Source organism: Alosa sapidissima, chromosome 3 (assembly GCF_018492685.1).
Source record: "Alosa sapidissima isolate fAloSap1 chromosome 3, fAloSap1.pri, whole genome shotgun sequence".
Classification (NCBI taxonomy): domain Eukaryota; kingdom Metazoa; phylum Chordata; class Actinopteri; order Clupeiformes; family Clupeidae; genus Alosa; species Alosa sapidissima.
In genome coordinates this window covers 8105985-8126161 of record NC_055959.1, presented here as the reverse complement: position 1 = coordinate 8126161, position 20177 = coordinate 8105985, and the positions used below count along the sequence as shown (strand labels likewise).

Here is a 20177-nt window from a genome sequence, read left to right as displayed (position 1 = left end):
GAGATTTCAGAGAAGAGCGAGGAGTTCGCAGCGGAGACCTTCAGCTCGTCGCTCTTCACATCTGATGCAGGTGTTTACTCCCACTGCCGTCTGCAGCAGGTGTTAAACCTTGTGGGCTGCGACGTGCAGAACTGCGAGCCGCAGCGACGAATACAAGGAAAACAAAGAAGTGCTGCAGCAGTGACTTACCAGAGCAGAGATGCATGCTGGCTGGCTAGCCTGCTAGTGCCTCTGAGTGTCAACAACACAGGGGCTTGACCTACCCGCCCCAAAACAAACGTAACTCAACCACAGGAACAGAGGGATGTGAGTGGCACCCATCTTTTCTTTTTTTTTATGCTCTGGCTGCTGTTCCTGTTCTGTGAATCTTAGTAACTGCAAATCCTCTTTACCATGTGTGGGTTTTCTGCTAATTTGTGTACTGGTAAGAGAGCAACAGGAGTACCAACTGAGAAAAAGAAGAAACAAAATCTAATGATTCATTATGGTCTCACTGGCTCCACCTTTCTGTGTGCTGTGGATACACAGAATCCAAGCAGAAAGTTCTCTCTCTCTTTTTCTGTCTCTCTTTCTCTCTCTCTTCTACCTGCTGCAGCTTTGAGGCCATCAGATACCACAAAGGCTGTTCTGCTCAGGCGGCAGAGTCTTGCTGGTAAGGAAGTGACACTGTAGCACACATCTCTCAGGCCTTACTGGAAGGGGAAAGCAGGTTACAGGAGCTGAGGTAGACTTTGAAGTACACACCACTGTGTAGTGTAGCGTCACCTCCCCCCTCTAAACACATTCACACGCACACACATACACATACAGGAGACCCCTTACCACATCGACCAGAAGTGGAAAGTGAAAATCATTACCTGAGAGTAACTTTTGACTAAGTTCTGGAACCACATTGGACCTTCCTAATCTGTGGCTTTCTTTCTCTACAAGCCCAGACAGTTTACAGTTTGCATCATGTCATCAGACATGTGTAACTAGATGAATCAAAGTTAGTTTTACAATGGAACTATACTATTGTAACATACCAGATCCAACCCAAGAGTTCTCGTAAAGTGCATTAGATGACAGACTCAATTTCACTGTGCGTTTGTTGTGATCTATGTCAATGTCTGCTGCAACACCACAACTTCACAAAAACACACACACTAAAAAAAAAACAACCAGAGGGGAAGAATATGACCTGATGAGTGATCTACAGACCCCCGAACCACATGAGTTTACAGTCACTAAGAAGGGCCAGCATTTCCAAAAAGTGTTTGTTCTCTCTGGGGCTGCATTTATAAAACACGAAAACCCACCTGGTGGGGATAGAAGAAAATGGCTAAACTGAGTAAACTGCAGGCAGTGAAGGATAGTGAGGATGCTGGTGAGGATAAAACTCTAAGAAGTGCTTTAGAGCTATCAGAGGCATTTCTGAGAAATGACAGACAGGGACACACCCCCTCTGCTCCAGCCCAACACCACAGGCCAAATTAGCCACCATTTATTATCAGCAGCTCACTATGACTTGGCTGTGTGTGTGTGTGTAGGAGACTAGAGGATGCACCTGTGTGCACCACATACAAATCAACCTGCAACACACACACACACACACACACACACACACACACACACACACACACACACACACACACACACACACACACACACACACACACACACACACACACACACACACACACACACACACACACACACACACACACACACACAGTACTGTAAGGGAGGGTCACTGAACACCAAGCTGCCCTGCCGACAGCATCGCAGCATCAATGAGGACACTGAGGCCTCCCTGCACCAGTTACTTAGCTACAGTAGTCCTGGAGAACCCTCCACCATCGAAGCGTGCCATCAAAGGCAGCTCTCACGACAGCAGGCCCCTTCCGAGAACACCTTCCAGCTAGCACATTAGCATGGGATGGCAGAGGGGGGGCCGAGGAGGCCTCCACATCCTGAAAAACAAAACAGCCTCCATCTTCTGCCGACACTCCACACCACAAGAAGGCTTTCGCAAACGCCCACACAGGCGAGCTGAGAGCCGACTTCAAACAGACACTGCACCAAAAACCGCCAATTTCACTTACCCTCGGGGCCTTACCGGTTCCTGCATGCTATACAGTCATGTCAATAAGCACCTTGCATGGAGACCTAGCGTGCACCTAGCCCATGTCACCACAACCCTCTAATCTGTCTCAAAACAAGTGAGAGCAGCAAAGTGTGTAGACCATGTTTCTGATGGCTGGGGACAATGGCATGACCTTCTGAGCTAATGCCTGTGTCCAAAGCTAAAGGCAGCTGTCTGCTGCCTTGCTGCCTTTAGCTGTCTATCAAGTCAGTTGCCATAGCAGCCACCAAGGTATCAGCTATTAGTTTCAGACGCCCTAACAATATAGCAACACAGAACGCCGTGGCCAGGACACTGGCAGCTAACTTAATCAGTGGGAATTGATTACTGCCACTAAATGCCATCTTAGAGGCAGGAAAATTTCCATTTGGGACACAGCCAAGGGAAGGGACAGGAAGGGACAGGAAGACTATCCAATGTCCCTTATCCAAGCTGACGCTGGGGACTAGACCACGTATGAAACACACTTGAGCCTGCTAGACCTGTAGAGGGGGTGGTCATTTCATGTGGGTATGTGACACACAGGAAGTGAGGGGAAACACTTCCTGCTATGATAAGTTTTCAGATCAGCCAAGTGATCTCATTTGTCACGTTACTAAACCAGGAAGGAGATGTTGAGTTTATTTGGTTGAGATGAAATATTCAAGAGGAACATAGCTATCAAATAATTTACTTAATTTACTTAGTAATGTGAGCGTCTGTATGTGCGTCTGTGTGTGTGTGTGTGTGTGTGTGTGTGTGTGTGTGTGTTTGTGTGTGTGTGTGAGAGAGAGATGGGGAGAGACACACTCACTCACCAAGGTTTTGTGTGCATTGTGCTCGGCTTGAGAGGAGAACACCGAGAGGTCACCATTGAGAATGACGTCGGCCAGTGCGTTCACCAGAGGCTGGTAGTGGATGATGAGGAACACCTGGCACCGCACACACAAGCATATCCGTCACTCATTCAATAGCATTACAACACAAAGACAGGAAACTGGAAACAATATGGAACTGGAAACAATGCGGAACTCCTCTGCAGTGTACTTATATCATTATATTGCTGTAGCTGTAGTTTAAATGTTAAAATGCTTAAATGTTAATAACTTACATGTTATTCTATTGCTGTAAGTCACTTTGGATAAATGCCTTTGGCAGATTAATACATTTAAATGTAAATCCATGGAACTGGCAACAAATGTCTCTGTACAGTAGTTATGACAATTCATTCATCAGTGATGGTCACTGAACATTCAGATATGCACTGAAACAGGTGACCGTCCTGACAAACGCAGAGTAATGGCCTGACTGCTGGGAGGTCCAGTTGAACACATGGCTATCAGATGGCAGAGGGAGTCGAGTTAAGAAACTGTACCTGGGATAGCAGGTAGAGAGACACCTGGGGCGTTATTTTCCGATCTTCAGACTGAAAACAGAAAAGCAACATAAACTTTTACAAAAAAATAAGTGGTGACTCACTTTGTACTATTCTGTAGATTAATACACCAGAAAGTAATGACGAGTCAGATACGCTGTTGCTCATTGAAACTAAGAATTACAAAAAGTAACAGATGTCAAAAGCATACTGTAATTTCCCAACTATTAGCCGCAGTTTATACATTGTTTTCGTAAAATTTCTTCAGCTATGAGGTTAATACTCAGGGGCAGTTAATATGTTATTAATATGCGTTTGTTTTTTTAAGTTGCATAAAACACTGCCCTGCGGCTTATACATAATGCAGCCAATACTCAGGAAATTATTGTAGGTGAAGATCAACTTTGGCTGAATAACCTTGGATCATTAAACAATCATCGTCATGCCAGTAGAGCCCTTTTATAGGGTTCTTTTGCCATTGAACACTCACTGACGGTTTCCTTTACATGAATTAAGCCTAATTCTACACTACAAGTTTCTTTTTCAATGGAAATTTCCATGAAATTCTTTTAGTCCAATCCTAAACTTAATCCACATTTGGGAAACCGGTCCTCATAGTCATCCCAGTCTCATAGTCACCCCAGTGGAGCCGTTTCATAGGTTTCACTTTCCTTCAGTTTCAAGAGTCGGACAGCATTTGTATAATTGGGAAGTGGTTACAACTCTATGACCGTAAACAGTGGTCTGTTTCTGTTACACTACACGTATGACACCACATGTAAACATTTCATAGGTGAGAGAGTACAATTTCATTTTCATTTTTGGACAGCACGTCCATGGACAGAAGGTCTGGAGCACTAATTCTGCCATTTAGTTCACATCCACTGCCATTTATTCACATCCACTGCCATTTAGTTCATATTGCTCTAATTGTTACAATTTACTGCTGCACAAATATGACAGTATGACAGTAAAGTCTTTCAACGTGGAGAAAACTAATCATGACATGACAACGCATTACACAAACGGAATATCAAAGCGTTTTTTCAGGCCTTCCAGCACGAAGGGCCCATTTTGGGCGGGTAGAAGACATAAGTGGGAATAAGTGGGCGTGTGCCTGAGCGGGTAAGATGCTGATTACGGCAACGGGCCACCCCCACCTCCTACAGGGATCAGGCGCGCACACACACACACACACACACGGGGATTCACCCTCGAGATTAAATTTCCCTGCTTCGGAAAGCAACACCTCAAAAACAAACACAACAACCTGTATCAGTGCTCCAATGTCAACATAACTCGGGTCACGGCGCAGTCATTTTAACTTGAACTTTTAAAAACCTGTACAATTACAATGTTGCTTCTTTTGTCAATACTACAACTGTGACTAATACTACTACTGCTGTTATATACACTGCATACAAACATAACTAATTATAACAATAAGAACAAATATTAGGACCATTTCTAATTTTTCTACTACTATTAACACTGTTAATAAAGCCAGTAGAATAAGTATCTACATCCATAATTAAGGCCTGGTATTGCTCCAAATATCTAAGAATTTAGGTGAAGTTGAACTTCAGGTAACTTTGAAAGCGCGTTCTTAAGGCATCTGGGTTCTTGCCCTCAGCCTACTTTTCTACACTCAAAACACAATGGCTTCTCCCAGGCCAAAGAGTGTGAAGTGTGTTAGAAAGTCCCTCTTCAAGACAGGAGGGGTCCTCTGGGGCGAGCGTACCTGTTCCTGGCCAACTAGGGAGTAGACGTAGAGGGGGAGGAAGAGGCGGTTGAGCAGGTGGTCGGTGAGAACGTCGTTGAGGAACTCGCAGTTGATGATGAGGATGTCATTCAGGTAATGCAAGTGGTCCAGATGTTCAGCAACCAGGTCACTCAGCTTCCCTCGGTTTTTGTGCCTGAAATCGAGGAATTGACCATTCAACAGCTCAGCAACCTTAGACATATTTTACTATTTAACAAAACGTAAAATATGCTGTGGGGAAAACAGAAGCCTTTCAGAACCAAAGGTGGTTTTATTCCTGACTGCCCCTCATAAAATATAGCAGGTATTAGATAAGTTGACAGTTACCAATTGTAATCGGAAGAATACAGCTTGTGAACCCCTTCATTTTTCTGGATTTTTACAATTACTATTTCAAGACACCAAATGTCAAGCGTTTCCTATACTGATGGGCAGATTATGTTTGACTAAACTTGTGATTTAGCTTGTGAGTGAGCAAATATCACACTTGCTGGTTGAATCCAGGCCATTTCAAAAGATTTACCCACCTTTTCTTGCCACTTTGTGTGGTCACCAGCCCACACATTTTTAATGATTCAAGTTGAAAGGTTTTGCTGACATCACTGTTAGATGTGAGGTATTTGTCCCACCCACAGAACACCAAGTCAAGAATTCAGAGTAAAGTTCACAGCCCAGAGGATCATGACAGTTGGGGGCAACACCCACAATCATTTCTTTATCCCTAATGCTTTCTGGTGGCATTAGCAATAATTGGCTGTGTAAATAATGACAGAATAAGATAAATAACATCTCCAATGTGGAGATTTTCTTTCAATGACACAGATAGGAGACTGCATAATATGCCTTGAACAACAGCATCAGCATGTGGTGCTGAGGAGTACTGCACCACTATTTCCGAAACCCAATACTGAAAAAGACTGAGCATTTCTCATACAATGCTGCCTCCTACTGGACAAAAAGAATTGCAATCTGAGAGGAAAATAAGGTAGCCACCACACTGCTTCAAATCACTGCCAAAAAGTAAGTAAGTAAATAAGATAAGTAAATAAGATGTATTTACATAGCACTTTTCACAGTCATAGGGTGGGTTGCACCAACAAGGATTAAGTTTTAACCTTGATTTGCAACAGGCTACAGCGCCCATACCATATACGTGCCAAAGTAACCACAAGGGACCCATGTTCGAAGCCAACTGATCCCATACCATATACAGTACGTGCCAAAGTCACCACAGGGACCTACAGTAGGTTCAAAGCCAACCTGTGGTAATTTCCTGATCCCACCCCATCTCTCTCTCCCACTTACTCCCTGTCATACTTCACTATCTGAATAAAAGCAAAAAAATAAATAAATCAAGGTTTATCCATTAATTAATCCAGTTGCACCAAACTTTAAACTTACAGTAGTTTAAAAATAATCAGCTTCACATTTAAACAATCCTTTTAATCTTAGTTTAAATGTTCACATAAACTTGGATTAATTTTAATCCTGTCGCTCAACTGCTTTTAAGTCGGATTTAAATTTCAGTTAGAGAATCATTTTAAACATGCTGCTGAATGTGGTTTAAATTTCTGAAATGGCTGCATATATTAGATGGATTGAAGAAAATCGAGGTCCACAAAGGAAAATAAGAGACCGTATCAATCGTTTTTGTTGATGAGGAATATGTAATAAGATTAAATTAAAAAAAATCATGTATGCAATTAAACATGGCAGTGACCTGATCATCTTTAAACTAGTTTTAAAGTTTGGTGCAGGTCAAAACTTAATCCTTGTTGGTGTAACCCACTGGTCAAGGTTTTAATCATAAGGTTTTAATAGTGGACTTGTTAAACCATGCTTAAAATTAAGTGGTGCAACATAGCTCGAATTAAATTTAAACCTTGATCTACAAATCCTTGACTAGGCCTAAACCAAGATTAATTCCATCCTTGTTGGTGCAACACAAGCTAGAGTCATAAAGTGCTTTCCAAGAGCAGGCATTACGGAGCAGAAAAAATGTGGAGAAGAGACTGAAAGCATGTTAGGTCTTACTCTTCATCTGTCTGTACACACTTGTCCAACTCGATGACGTGACTCCCAATGAACCACACTAGGTTCGAGAAGTACGGCACGGCGGTCTTGTCTCGAATATAATGAAGCATGTGCTGGTTGTCCACTACAAGGGGGAGAGTTAACCAAAGTCACACATGCTTTCTTTCGACTTGGACATAAACAACTGAGACGGAGAGACAATAACCCAGGAAATACAAAAAGGTAAAGAAGACTAGTACTGATTCTTGAGACATTGGTCTGAGTCAGTGAGGGCATTGAGCATTCATTGGGAAGCCATTATAGGTTATGCAGAGTTTTTGGGGGGTGAATAATTTAAGGGTTAATCCCCTGGCAGCCAAAGGAAGCTGTTCAAACTGTAGAAGATCAACAGTAATGGTTTCTCACTTCTTAAAGCTGTCAAAGAACAGATCAAATAAAGAGCTGGGACCGTATTACAGAAACTTCCCAACTCGAAAATCCTATCTTATCTGTTTGGTAACTACGGTAACAAGGGTTAGGATCGGATTTAGGAAAAAGGTCATTACAGAACGCCGATCCTAAAGTCAGTGTTCTTATCTTAACTCCAGATAGGAAATGTGTATTACAGAAATATCCTAAGTTACCAAAATCCTAAATAAACCGTCCTAACTTTAGGATGACCCATCAGCTCTCCTAACTGTCAAATTACTGTTACAAATAAGCGAGATGGCAGCTCTTTTGTTACATGTAGCGCAGGTAGGCTACTGTCTGTATAAATCGTCTTGTAAATAAACTACCAGTGCTTTTTCAAAGTTCACAATGTCTCGTTTTAAATGTCAAGGCCCTCGGAAGTCTACCAATGAAGTATGGAGCTACTTTGAGACTCGTAAATGGCCTAAAACAGTGATTTATTTGCATGGCTAGGCCGATAACTAGTGCCAGATTTCTGAATGCAGGGGACAAACCGAGATGAGCTAGACATACGTTGACACTCGGTATCATGTTTCAACACACTTTAGGTCAATATCACACCGGAATTCTCCTTTAACAGAGGTGACAAAAGCCATTGGTGGATTAGCGCGACATTACATCAAGTTTCAAGTATTGAACTCCACATATATTATTATATTTATATTATTATTATGAGCTGCTAGCTGTCAGTTGTGAAGTGACGTGATCTAACAACAAGTTTCATCTGTTGCTAGGTAACAGACATAAAAGCTGAACGTCGATGCTAGATCGCCTACTTAGGATATCTTAACCTGAGATAAGATAGGATTCCTAAATTAAGATAGGATTTTTCTCAATTTGGTATTACAGAAACATATCCTCTCTTACACTTCTCCTATCTTAACTTAGGACTGGGTTCACAGACACACACACACACAGGGAGATTGAACATGAGTTAAATGCTAGTTTATCTTCAGGGGATCTTAATTAATCATTTCCGGGCCGCTGTCAAATTCTGAGGAAGGGCACGGATTCCAAGAAAAGTCACACATGCATGACAAAACTGTGATGATAAAGAACTTGTGATGATAAAGAATTCTTAAGTGAATTCTAAATTCTAAAGAAATGCTTTGGTCATTACAAAAAATAAAAAATACCCGAGCACTTAACTTAAACCTGACGTACAAGTAGCTAGTTTCCCACAGCAGTTTCCCTTTCTAACAAAAAAAGGATTAAAAAGAGGAAAGTGTCTGCATCTGTGAAACCACTCCAGTTTCTGAATAAACCAGCCATACAGCTTCCACAGCTAACACAACTTCCCAAGGCCCCACTGCTAGTTGCCATTCTATTAAAGCATTAGTTTCTCTGCCTCTTAATGTTAATAACTACAGTTAGTCAATCTCCATAATGGACTCAAGAGTGGGAGAAGGCTTAGTGGGGTGGTAGGGAGGGCTCTTCAGTGCTACTGTGAACCAGAATCTCCAGTATGTTTGTGGACAACATCCACACCTAGCGGAGTCTACCGGCGTCATTCATGGTTAGAGTGAGAGAGACTCAGTCTGATTAGGTCACGAAGACCTTAAAAGTTCACTGCAGGACGTGTGTTTCAGTTTTTCATCACTCCTTCATCAAGAGATTAACAAGTGCGATTACGCAGTCGGATTACGGATGCAATTAACATTACCATACGGAGGGAAGGCAAGAGTACCGTGCAGGAGGATTTGACACAGGAAGATAACAGGGTTATTTTCAGAGACTGAAAACAACTTTTAAATGACAAAAAAAAGAAAAAAGAATAAAGGAAGTGACGAAAGTTCTGAATTGATTTGGACCAACTTACATGACACTGGAATAAGGCACACAGGAGTCACCATAGAAGGAGGAGGAAGAACAGAGATGGAGTTAATAGGAGTTAATGGACTGAACTAATGGAGAGCCTGGACGACTGCAACTACAGAGGACAACAAGAGCACATCACACACACCAAAGGCCGTACACCCAAAAAACAGGAAGCATGCCCACACCCCTGACCCGAGTTGAACCTGAAAGGACAGACCCTCCCATCCCCTCAATAAATAAATAAATAAATAAATAAATAAATAAATAAATAAATCAGAAGCTTTACTCAAAACAGTCAGGAAGTAGAGACTAGTGGCAAACCTACTATTACTATAGGTAAAGCTATACATGCAATACCCAACTAAACCACCACTATAAAAAATAAAAATAAAATCCCAACGTGTCAGTCTAGCATCATTCTACCATAGGTGTCTTTTTAGTCTATTTAAGATATCACACATCCCCATGGACATAACACAGTTGTACTGTATGGCTGTATTTACAATGGCAAATATGGTATATGGTATGACAAATGTATTCTATCAAATGCTAATTATGAGCTAGGTATTCAGGTAGCTGTTAGGACTTTGCATATGAGATATTAGACAGAGACAAAAGTAAACTGACAAGCTAACTACTGGCAAAAAGAGAAGCACTCAGAGATTTATATTGAGAGAGGCTGTGAACAGGCTTAGTGAGAGAACAAGATAAAGCAGTCAGAACAACAGGTGGCAGATCAGTGAAAAAAAGCAAGGTCTATATGCATCTCTGACGTTGAGTCGAGTAGGAAGTGAGACTGCAGACGCAAAAGAGCTACACCTTCCCTTGTGTGCCTTTCAGAGAGCTAGGCAGGTTAAGCATGTCAGCTGGCCAGTGTGTGCTTTGTGTGCTTTGTGTGCTTTGTGTGTGTGTGTGTGTGTGTGTGTGTGTGTGTGTGTGTGTGTGTGTGTGTGTGTGTGTGTGTGTGTGTGTGTGTGTGTGCCAGCCAGTCCTTCCTGCCGATCACAGAGCAGCCGAGTTGCCATGCCCATGCATTGCAGGCACCACAGAGAGATAGCTGACAGTGGAGCAGCAGGAGGAAGAAGAGGAGGGGAAGGAAGAGGAAGAGTAGTGAAGGAGGAGAGGGGACCGGCTCGTGTACTCACCTTTGTACACATTGAGAGTGATAGTACGGACTGCGATCCTGACCATGCTCTCTGGGTGGTTGAAAAACTTAATGGCCTCCGTGTACAGGGCAAAATCATTAGTGTGCTGGAAGCATGGGAGACAGAGAGTGTGGATGTCAACACAGCAGTCAGGATGAGCTGCTCAGAGAGACGAGGGGCCGCAGGGAACAGCCTCTCAGCAGGGACATGCAGCATACTACTGCAATGGCAACAACTACTCTGCCACACTCCTTCTTCTCACTTAGTCACTATTCTACTATAGGCTATTTTGTCAATTAAATATTTTAAATTCAATTGCTTTTGTTTTCGCTTTAGGCCTATGCATTTGACAGCACTACTTGCCTCTACTATTACTGGGCCTATTCAACTACTACTACATTTACTACTCCATATTATACTACAATAAAACATCTTAACACAACTACTAGTACTTCGGGTCTTTATTAGTGACTACTTTACTACTATTAAGGTCTACATTTCTATTTTTTAAAAATCATAGACATGGCATCAGTATGATGATGAGATTATAATTTCTGAGCCTGTCTTGAAAATTATTCTACCTTGTGTCTTTTATTTTGTCTTTTTAATCATTCTCTATTTTTAAATGATTTTACCTTGTATGTTTTATGTTTTCTTTTTATTATGATCTTCACTTTTTGAACTATTCTTTGACTATATTGCCTTCTATGCTTTTATTTGTTATTATTATTTGGTTTTGTTTATGTAAAGCACATTCAATGACCTCTGTGTATGAAATGCGCTATATAAATAAACTTGACTTGACTTGATGACCCATGAATTACACATGTTAAAAACAAGTTGGAATTCATGGCTTAAATAGATGTGACTGCTGTACACAGTCTTGACACTATTGCACGTCAAACCTATCAACATGAGAATTATCTACTATTATTACATTATCTATCTACTATCTACTACATTATCTACTATTATGACTATAACTACTATTTCAGGCAATTTCAGGCGATGTGAACAACCAACCGAGTCATCACCTAGCAATACTAGTGTTTTGTACAAAAGAAACTCTGAGATGTGCCAACAACCACTGGCCACTTATAATCTACAGACGTAGCTGATTTACATGACTGGCCGTCTGCAGCAACAGGTCTCTCATGAGAGCACATCCTTCGACCGAGGCTGTCTTTATTCCGGACACCCACCAATGCTAACTGGCGGTGCCGCAGGACAAAGACACATCGTTCCAAGCACATCCATTTACAGTACACCAATAACTCCCCCCTATACACAGGAGCCATGGCAATGGTTAACATAACGAACAACTCAACAAAGGGCCAAACAACCACCTAAGGGGCTAGTGTTGGTGTTAGGCACTGAAGGGTCATTTGGAAGATAGTAACTGTGTGAGCGTTTGACTTTCTGAAATGATGTGTGCGCTGGTCACTGTCTCTGCACTTATGTAGCCTGTCAGAAGCAGGACGGTGTAGCATATTTGTCTGTCAAGGATGGTGATTAGCATCACACCGAAGCCTACATCCTCAGAGCATGTCACATAACACATATATGGTGTGTCCATAACAAAAGTGTGTTCAAAAGCTTGGGTAACTCAGGTATAGCAAAACATTCCGGGGATCTAAGGGCAAATGTCCACTGGTCTCCTGATGGCTCAAAGGTCTCGAGCATCTTACCTCATTGTAGAAAAAATGCACTGTGTGATTGTTTAGCTTCAGGGACAAAGTCTTCAAGAAGGAGATGTAATAGGCCATGATCTCCTCATCAGAGAAGTCAAACTTGTGGACAATTATTGAATTGACATGGTTATTGGAGAGCAAGTAATCTGGGGAGAGAATGATGCCAAATATGAGTGGCATGAACAGTGTAAGGGTACATTTCTTCAGTCTGCTTGTATTGTGACGTGTTGAGTGTGAGTACTCACAAAGGGATGTCTCGTGACTTATGTTTTCAAAAAGTATGTTGAGTGTCTGTAGAAGTTGCACACAGACATATCGTCCAGACTTCTGACGCAAGATGTTGAGAAAGAAGGCAAACATATTCTTCTCCAAAAAGAAACTGAAAGAGCAAACAAAAGTTTAGGCTATATAACGGCATCAGTAATATGACAAGGCTAAACATATTATTGATAATGAATGAAAAAAATGATAGCCTACAGTCATCAGGACTCTAAGAGCTTATTTATCAATATGCAATATGTTGCCAAATATATGCAAGTGGAGAAATATGACTTACTCAAACACTGAGCTGTCATTTTGATCACCCCAAATAAGGATCTCTGTGATGGAGCGAATGGTTTCTACTAAAAGATTTCTGTTGTGATCCGTCACTGTTGTGTTCTTTGTAAGGACATGGTACATGTACCTAGTGGGAGAGAGGAATTAATTTGAGTAGTCTGCATACCATTCTGGGTTACAGTGTAAGTTGTCAGCATTGCTCAGGGTTCTCAGTCGCTTGCTTAAGGTAACTGTTTCACACTTTGACAGGTGTCATCTGACCTTTTTTATACATACATTTTATATATCTGACACATTACAGTTAGGTGTCGTGCTGTTTACATCTTCTTTATTTTCTCATGCCAGGTACTGTTGACAAACTTGCCTAGTGGAATTAATGTTATGCAAAACATGCAATGTTGTGCAGACAAAAATTGAGGAGAAGGAAGTGCACAGCAAATATCAACGAAACTCATCTGTTTCGCGACAAAGATGACAAAGATGACAAAGATCAGTTTCGATGCATCAGCGACAGTAACCGAAGACAAGCACGATGGCAATAGAATATACAGCATACCTTTTCACCAATAAGTTTGTAGGAAGCTGGTGAGTGACTGTGAATTCTTGCTAGCACAACAACCGCATACGAGGCTAGCGTTAGCGAGCTATGTCAGCTTCGCCCCGCATTTCACATAACGTTAGTAACACACGTTTACAGTTAGATAGATCGTTATCACCTTGCTAATGCCCAATCTAGCAAACAAATTAAAGTGTGTTCAGTAATTGTCAAGATAATGTTAATATCTTAATAAAGGAGTACCTTGCCGTTGGCTAGCATTTGATAGCATTTGAGCATTTGATATCCTACCGTGGCTAATGAGTTGACAAGCCTACCGTTAGCAGGCTAGCACTTACTTCAAATGGTCAAGTGAATGGATGTTTTTGGCCTTCCCCTGTCCAACCCAACTCCTGGATCGACCGAACATCTTTGCACGCGTAAAGATTGTTGCACCCTTTCACTCAGCTTGATGGGGTTGATCAGTCCATGGCAACGAATACCAACATTGATGTCTAGTGGGAAACAAGCTGTCTTGTAATATTGCAACACTGTCTCCTAGCTCTGCCTCTGGTTCCCTGCTCTGCCCTCTTGACATTCGGAAGTAATGATTGCGTATTAAGAACGTTGGGATTTGTAGTTTTTACTCTGGAGGCAACGCGTCCTGTTGACATTGCACAAAATGTCATGGACTGAAATTCCAGTAATATGTTTGAATTCATATTTATGTTGTTGTATGTGATTATATAATTTGCGTGCTATGAGAATTACTAGACTGACCTGAGGACAGCCGCAAAGGAAACCGGGGCGGTGGGTATTTTTAAGACTGACAGCATAACCAACCAATAATAACACACAATAACATTGCAATGCTCACACAAAGTCGGAGCATTTTTTAGGGCGGGACTACGACTACCACTCATTAAACGCAGTATTGTTGAAGGGGACTGAGAAAGTTTTTAGCTATTTTTGTCTTCCTTCATGATGTTTTTCTCTCGTCACGCCGGATCAACCTGGTTTGGAATACCGTAGTTGTGGATCGATACTAAGAACAGTTGGTGTTGTCCTGCTACGAGACGATTTTGTGCGTTTAGCAAATGTTTCTAAATTCCCAGCTAGTTAGCTAGCCTGCTTGCTACTGAGCGTGGTGCAAATTCCGCAGGTTCTGTCATGACAGCCTTCACATGTAACGTTGGAATTATGCATGCATGCATTGCGTTTGATTAATGCAGCACATGTGGTCTGCTTACAAAGTATTATTTTGTAACATTTATTTTAGCTTCTGGTATTTTTAAGAGACACACTGGCAAGTTTTGACAGATATGCTGTTGAGGCAGGCTAGCTAGCAAACTAAACATTAGCGGGTTCGGTGACTCACTGCAGCCATGCATACCCGAAATGAACTCGGCGTCACCACCGTCATTTGCCACATAAGACTACAGAAAAGACTTTGCTCTGACAAAAGGCCTTATTAATGTTGAGTTTCCAAGACTGCCTTGCTCAATCACTAGACATTGCCACATTTTTGCGCTCGGGATTCTATGACATACTCAAGTTATTCTCAGCTAGATTCAGTTGAATCGCTGATTAACGAGCTTCCCTATATGTTTTATCTGGGCCTGTTTTTTGTTAACGTTTTGATCTTGTACTATGCCTTTCTAATGGAGTACATAGTCCTTAATGTCGGGATAGTATTTCTGCCAGAGGACATGGACCAGGCACTGGTGGATTTGGGCGTGCTATCTGACCCGGGGTCTGTTCCCTATGACACGGATACAGAGCTGGATGTTTTCGAAGGGTACCTTGAGTGAGCGTGTTATAAGGTATACAAACTCGCCAATGATGCTCTGCTTCAGTAGAGAGTGCTGGACGTTATGGCACACCTTTTTTGATGCGTGTGCAGTGCCATTGAAAACGCCAGAACCTTTTCATGCAAAAAGGCCCTCTTCATTAAACACGTGAGTTGACTGCGTCTTAGTAGGAAAACATCCCGACCCCTCTTTGTTCATACATTTAAGTTGTTGTCCTTGCTGGATGCTGTGTACTTAGTATGGTGTTGTGTTTGTCTTGGGCAGTATATCCTGGTTCAAGAACTGTTGGACCCCTTGATCCAGATGAAGGTCAGTCTCCCCATGGGTGGAAAATGTGCTGTCTGAACATGACTGGACCAAAATATGTATGCAGAGACACCAATACAGCCCTCCTCCTCCGAGCACAGGTCACAGAAAATCTTGACCTGCCTCTTGTTTCCAGCACTCCAAGAAGAAGGTAGAGGCTTGACCTCCTTGCGCAAGATTAAGCCCATCTCTGTTTGCATCTCAGCACTCAATCCTGCAGTTGCATTTCAGATACAAATCTCTACCTGCCATTTCTAACCTGCATGTTTAGCTAAAAAAAGCAATAAACACTAAGGATGATAAGGTATCTGGAGTAGGGGTGTTATACTGTCATCATTCACATATTTTAAAACATGTGTACAGTTCTGTTACTAAGGCACAATAGATGGACAACATTTGAACAATAAGTGATTAACTGCCAGTAACAAATTACCCAACCAGAAACTGGGCCTCTGTTGATGCCCTTTGGTCCTAAACGTAGGCAAGTAAAAAAAAAAAAGATTTTGTTTATGTTTTTATGAGAAGGAAACAAACATGTTTATCACATGTTCAAAGTTTTCCTTTTTTGACTCCCTCAGAATGATACTGCACCTTTTTCTACAGGATGATTTAATACATCATATTTAACATATATATTTATTATAATTATTATTATTATTATTATTATGTGGTCAGTTAGGCTGATATTTTGAAAGGGTAGTGTATGATTATGACAATCAATGCATGCATCGTTTGTTCCTGAATAGTCCTACTTTTTGTGTTTCTTTTCTTCTCTGATCTAGATTTTCACAAGACAGTAAGTGTGCAGATGTCTCACTTCTGAATTGCTTCAAAGGTTTTTGTTTAGTTATGTTTCGAGTAAAATGGAATTGATGAGCACCCAAAAGTGCTATATTTAGCTTTTTCATCTGTTGCACACAAATGTATAACAAACATGGCAGGAATTGAGAGGAAGATGCATTTATTTTAGAATTTTTATTATGGTTATTTTAGATACCATGTCTTCATGATCATAGTATGAAGAAGTCTACTGTTGTTCTATGAGTGTGTGATTGCCGTACCATGTTAAGGAGCTGTACCTGTAATGCTCTGTGCAAGTACTGTACTTTGCTGGTATGTACAAGAAGGAATGACCTGTCGGCATAGCTGGTATGTGTTTTACAGCTCTGCACCATAGAGGCATAATATGGACTTGGAAATTGTCATAGGTTTGGGAACACATTCATTTATCAGACAGTTAAAAAAAATGAGGGAGAATGTAGCTACAGTTTGCTCCATTTTGTACTTGTACAAAAAAATAAGTAAAAAATGATTCTAACATTACTCATCCCATTTGTATAATATCTCAGCAGTAGAAATATTCATTCCCCCCCATGCTATTGGCCTAATATGGTTGCTGATGACCGCTACTCTAAAATATTAAGAAGATATCAGAAAATGTCATATGGACAGTGTTCTGCTTTATCAACAGAAATGTCAATTTTTGCACAGAGGATTATGTGAACTGCTTTCTCCAGTATAATTAATTTCCAGCAACTGAACTGACCAGCACGGGGGTGCTTCATTAACGTGCAGCCACCATGTAGCCTAGTGTTACTATTACCAGAAAGAAATCATACTGATATGAGAATAAGACTGACTGCAGAAAACAGATGTAATAATTGTTTTATTATAAAAAGTCGTAGAAGAGTGTGTAAAAAAAGAGACCTTAAAAGGCTTAGTGCAGACAGAGCACGTCTGTTACAGACGTCGGGTTTAAGCACTGTAGTGTGCATGGTGGGTTAGCAGCGTGGAGGGACTTCTTTCCTCTCATTATCATCTAGGAATGCTGAATCCTTATCCTCTTGTCCTGTTGATGCAGATGCTGGAGTATACCATATGGTATGTAATGGTTCCACATCCTTTGAAAGAAAAATAGTGCTGTTTATTTTTGCAACAATGTGCAACAAAATATCATCCAATGCAGTTAAGCAATAAATCATCATTTGAGCAGTGTGGGACATATTTCATGTGTGTGTGTGTGTATGTTGAGAAATACCATATTTCCTTGCAATGTTAATGTTGACCCTGTTTACACTTGGTTTTAAAATGCGTCTATTCCTAATGCGTAGATCACTAATGGCAGAGACTTTCTAATGAGGAGACACAGCACTCAAAAAATCCTCCATAGAAATGCATGGGGTTAGTTTGTAACGCCATGGCGTTGTCTACACATATCCCACCCCTTCCGTGGCCAAACGTTGGCATGTGAATACATTAAGCCAATCATGTGGTGTGTTGTGAAGACATCGTGCCAATCATGTGCTCTCGCCCCTGGAGCAAGCTTGGTGTCGTGAAACCTTGCGCGCGCGCATTTCTGCCGAAATAGATGCCCGATAAGTGCCCAAAAAGCGTTGCAATATGGCCGCCAAGTGAAGGGACTTGCCTAAAAGGACTTTGCTAATGGGCACACAACACAACATTGCCCTCTACACCTGTGTCTAATCTCCAAGGCACACAGCTGACCACTTGTGTTCATATTTTACTTTACTTCACTTTTTACTTTTTATGTCATTACTAACTATGCATTAGCATTTACACGACAAAGTATACTGAACATAAATTCAAAAGGTTAAAATGTAAGAAGAAGATGTGAAATTTCTTGTATATACACAAAATGCTTATTGGGGGCCTAGCAGCGAAGCTGCGAAGGCTCCCATTGAGTTACTAGCTTTTCCTATTATTATTATACTTCAGCCATTGGAGTCTATGGCAGCCCATAGAACGCCTGGCTAAAAAGTGCAGATTTTTGGCAGAAAGTTTCGGGACACTCCACTGACCACTCGCACTCATTTACGAACCTCTAAATGCAGCCGTCTAGCGCCACCAACGGGTCACATTTTGGCCGAAAATTGAACGGCTGGGTCTAAACGTATGAAATTCGTTGCACTGATTCAGGACCATCCCATGATCACTTTCACCAATTTACAGAACTCTATGCCTAATACTCTAGCGCCACCAATGGGTCAAACCTGGATAATAATAATAATAATAATAAGCTTTATTTGTATAGCACCTTTCATACACAGAATGCAGCTCAAAGTGCTTTACATTTGAAGAACTTTGAACGGTGCGTCCAATTTTCACATATGTGACCCTGCAAGGCGAAACCGTTTTGGTAAAATTTACAAAATTAAGTTAATGTGCTCACATGGTCATTGACTAAGCTTTCCAACGATATGTATATCGAGGGTATTGCAAAAAGTATCGCTAAGATAACCACATCCAAAGTTGGCATGGTATGGTTGTCCTGTCACGATACGCCAGAAGAGGAGAAAATCACCTTTTTAAGTAAATTGTGACGTGCGATAGTGTGAGGACACCGCTATTATTAGCCTTACGGTAGCGTGACTTTGAAGCGGATGACTGACTATGTCCAGTTTTATCAACCGAGTGAGTGTCTTTCTGCCCCCTAGTTAATACCTGGGACGGTCATAAGGTGTCACTATAGAATATAATTAATGTATTTCGGGGGAAGTAAGGGGAGAAGAAGTTCTGTCAGAGCCCGTCTGGTTCTGTGTACACAGATTGTGTAGGCTATAGGCCCACTTTTAAAATGTGCTACGTCAATGGAATACTTCTCCTGGTCCGTAAAATGACGCCCGGATATTTCTAAAGGTTCGTGTTTTTGACCGTTCATGCCCTGAAAGGCAAGTCTTTCACAGTCATATTCGGTTACATCTGCCAAAAACGATAGAGAGCTTACACATTGAGTAACGAGTAGCCTAATGGGTACATTTTAGCTGTACCGTAAAACCTTATAGCAGCATGGACAAATGGAATGACTGCTAATGTGTTTAATCTTCACCTAAATAAAGTCAGGGTTTAACAGTCAAAACGTATGTTTATCCGTGAAATTTGTTCACAATATGAAAGTGTAGACTGTATACTGTTGAATTATGCGAAAACGTGAAATTCGATATTTTAACCCGTATGTTTGTTTATCGTGGATTTTCTCAAAATAGCACTGTGTGCAAGACGACTGGTTTCACCTTGCAGGGTCACGTATCAGGCACTGTTGGAATCCCTAGACCGACCTAAGTTCAATGACCCCTATTACGTCACTTTCCGCCATATTGGATTCAGTCCAAACTCTACGAAAAGTTTCAGCGGTCACAAATTTCATCCGATTTTCACGGAACTTGGCGGAGATGATCTTCTGCCCGAGCCGCACAAACGATACTTGTCAGATTTTTCAATTTCATTTTTGTTTGCCCGTGACAGCCAATCAAATATGCCGATGAAGCCGCCAAACAGGAAGTGAGCTCATATCTCAGCAATCCTTTGATGTACAAACTTCAAACTTGGTATAAGGACTTGGTACATGATTGTGAGGACGCACTATGAAATTGGCATCATTTGGCCTCTTTAGGGGGCGCAGCAATAGATGAAGTGAACTCGTATCTCAGCAACGCTTTGATGTACGAAGTCCAAACTTGGTATAGAGACTTGGTACCTGATTGTGGGAATGCACTAGGAAATTGGCATCATTTGGCTTCTACAGGGGGCGCTGCAATAAAGGAAGTAAGCTTGTATCTTAGCAACGCTT

General features: G+C 41.4%; 3 protein-coding genes across 6 annotated transcripts in view; 1 reads left to right on the top strand and 2 right to left on the bottom strand.

Moving 5' to 3' along the window:
- The window catches only part of clec16a (C-type lectin domain containing 16A), a 77460-nt gene extending 63400 nt beyond the window's left edge, over window positions 1–14060 (bottom strand). Inside the window, 10 exon segments of the mRNA XM_042087256.1 lie at window positions 2923–3036; window positions 3480–3530; window positions 5221–5395; window positions 7276–7399; window positions 9545–9550; window positions 10689–10794; window positions 12377–12525; window positions 12625–12758; window positions 12936–13064; window positions 13832–14060. Coding sequence (XP_041943190.1) covers window positions 2923–3036; window positions 3480–3530; window positions 5221–5395; window positions 7276–7399; window positions 9545–9550; window positions 10689–10794; window positions 12377–12525; window positions 12625–12758; window positions 12936–13064; window positions 13832–13902 — 1059 coding nt within the window. The 5' untranslated portion in view covers window positions 13903–14060.
- A 210-nt stretch (window positions 14061–14270) lies between these two features.
- dexi (Dexi homolog (mouse)) lies at window positions 14271–17593 on the top strand. 2 transcript variants are annotated; one of them, XM_042087255.1, is made up of 3 exons: window positions 14271–15430; window positions 15548–15740; window positions 16372–17593. In XM_042087255.1, exon 1 carries the CDS (start codon window positions 15014–15016, stop codon window positions 15281–15283), a length of 270 nt encoding a protein of 89 aa, XP_041943189.1. In that variant the 5' UTR covers window positions 14271–15013; the 3' UTR covers window positions 15284–15430; window positions 15548–15740; window positions 16372–17593. The 2 variants fall into 2 exon arrangements, with proteins under 2 accessions (XP_041943189.1, XP_041943188.1); XM_042087254.1 differs by having other exon boundaries at window positions 15548–17593.
- ciita (class II, major histocompatibility complex, transactivator) overlaps window positions 17238–20177 on the bottom strand; it is a 35662-nt gene continuing 32722 nt past the window's right edge. For all 3 annotated transcript variants that reach the window (XM_042087252.1, XM_042087251.1, XM_042087253.1), the window contains exon 24: window positions 17238–17490. In XM_042087252.1, coding sequence (XP_041943186.1) covers window positions 17409–17490 — 82 coding nt within the window. In that variant the 3' untranslated portion in view covers window positions 17238–17408. The remainder of the gene's footprint in view (window positions 17491–20177) is intronic.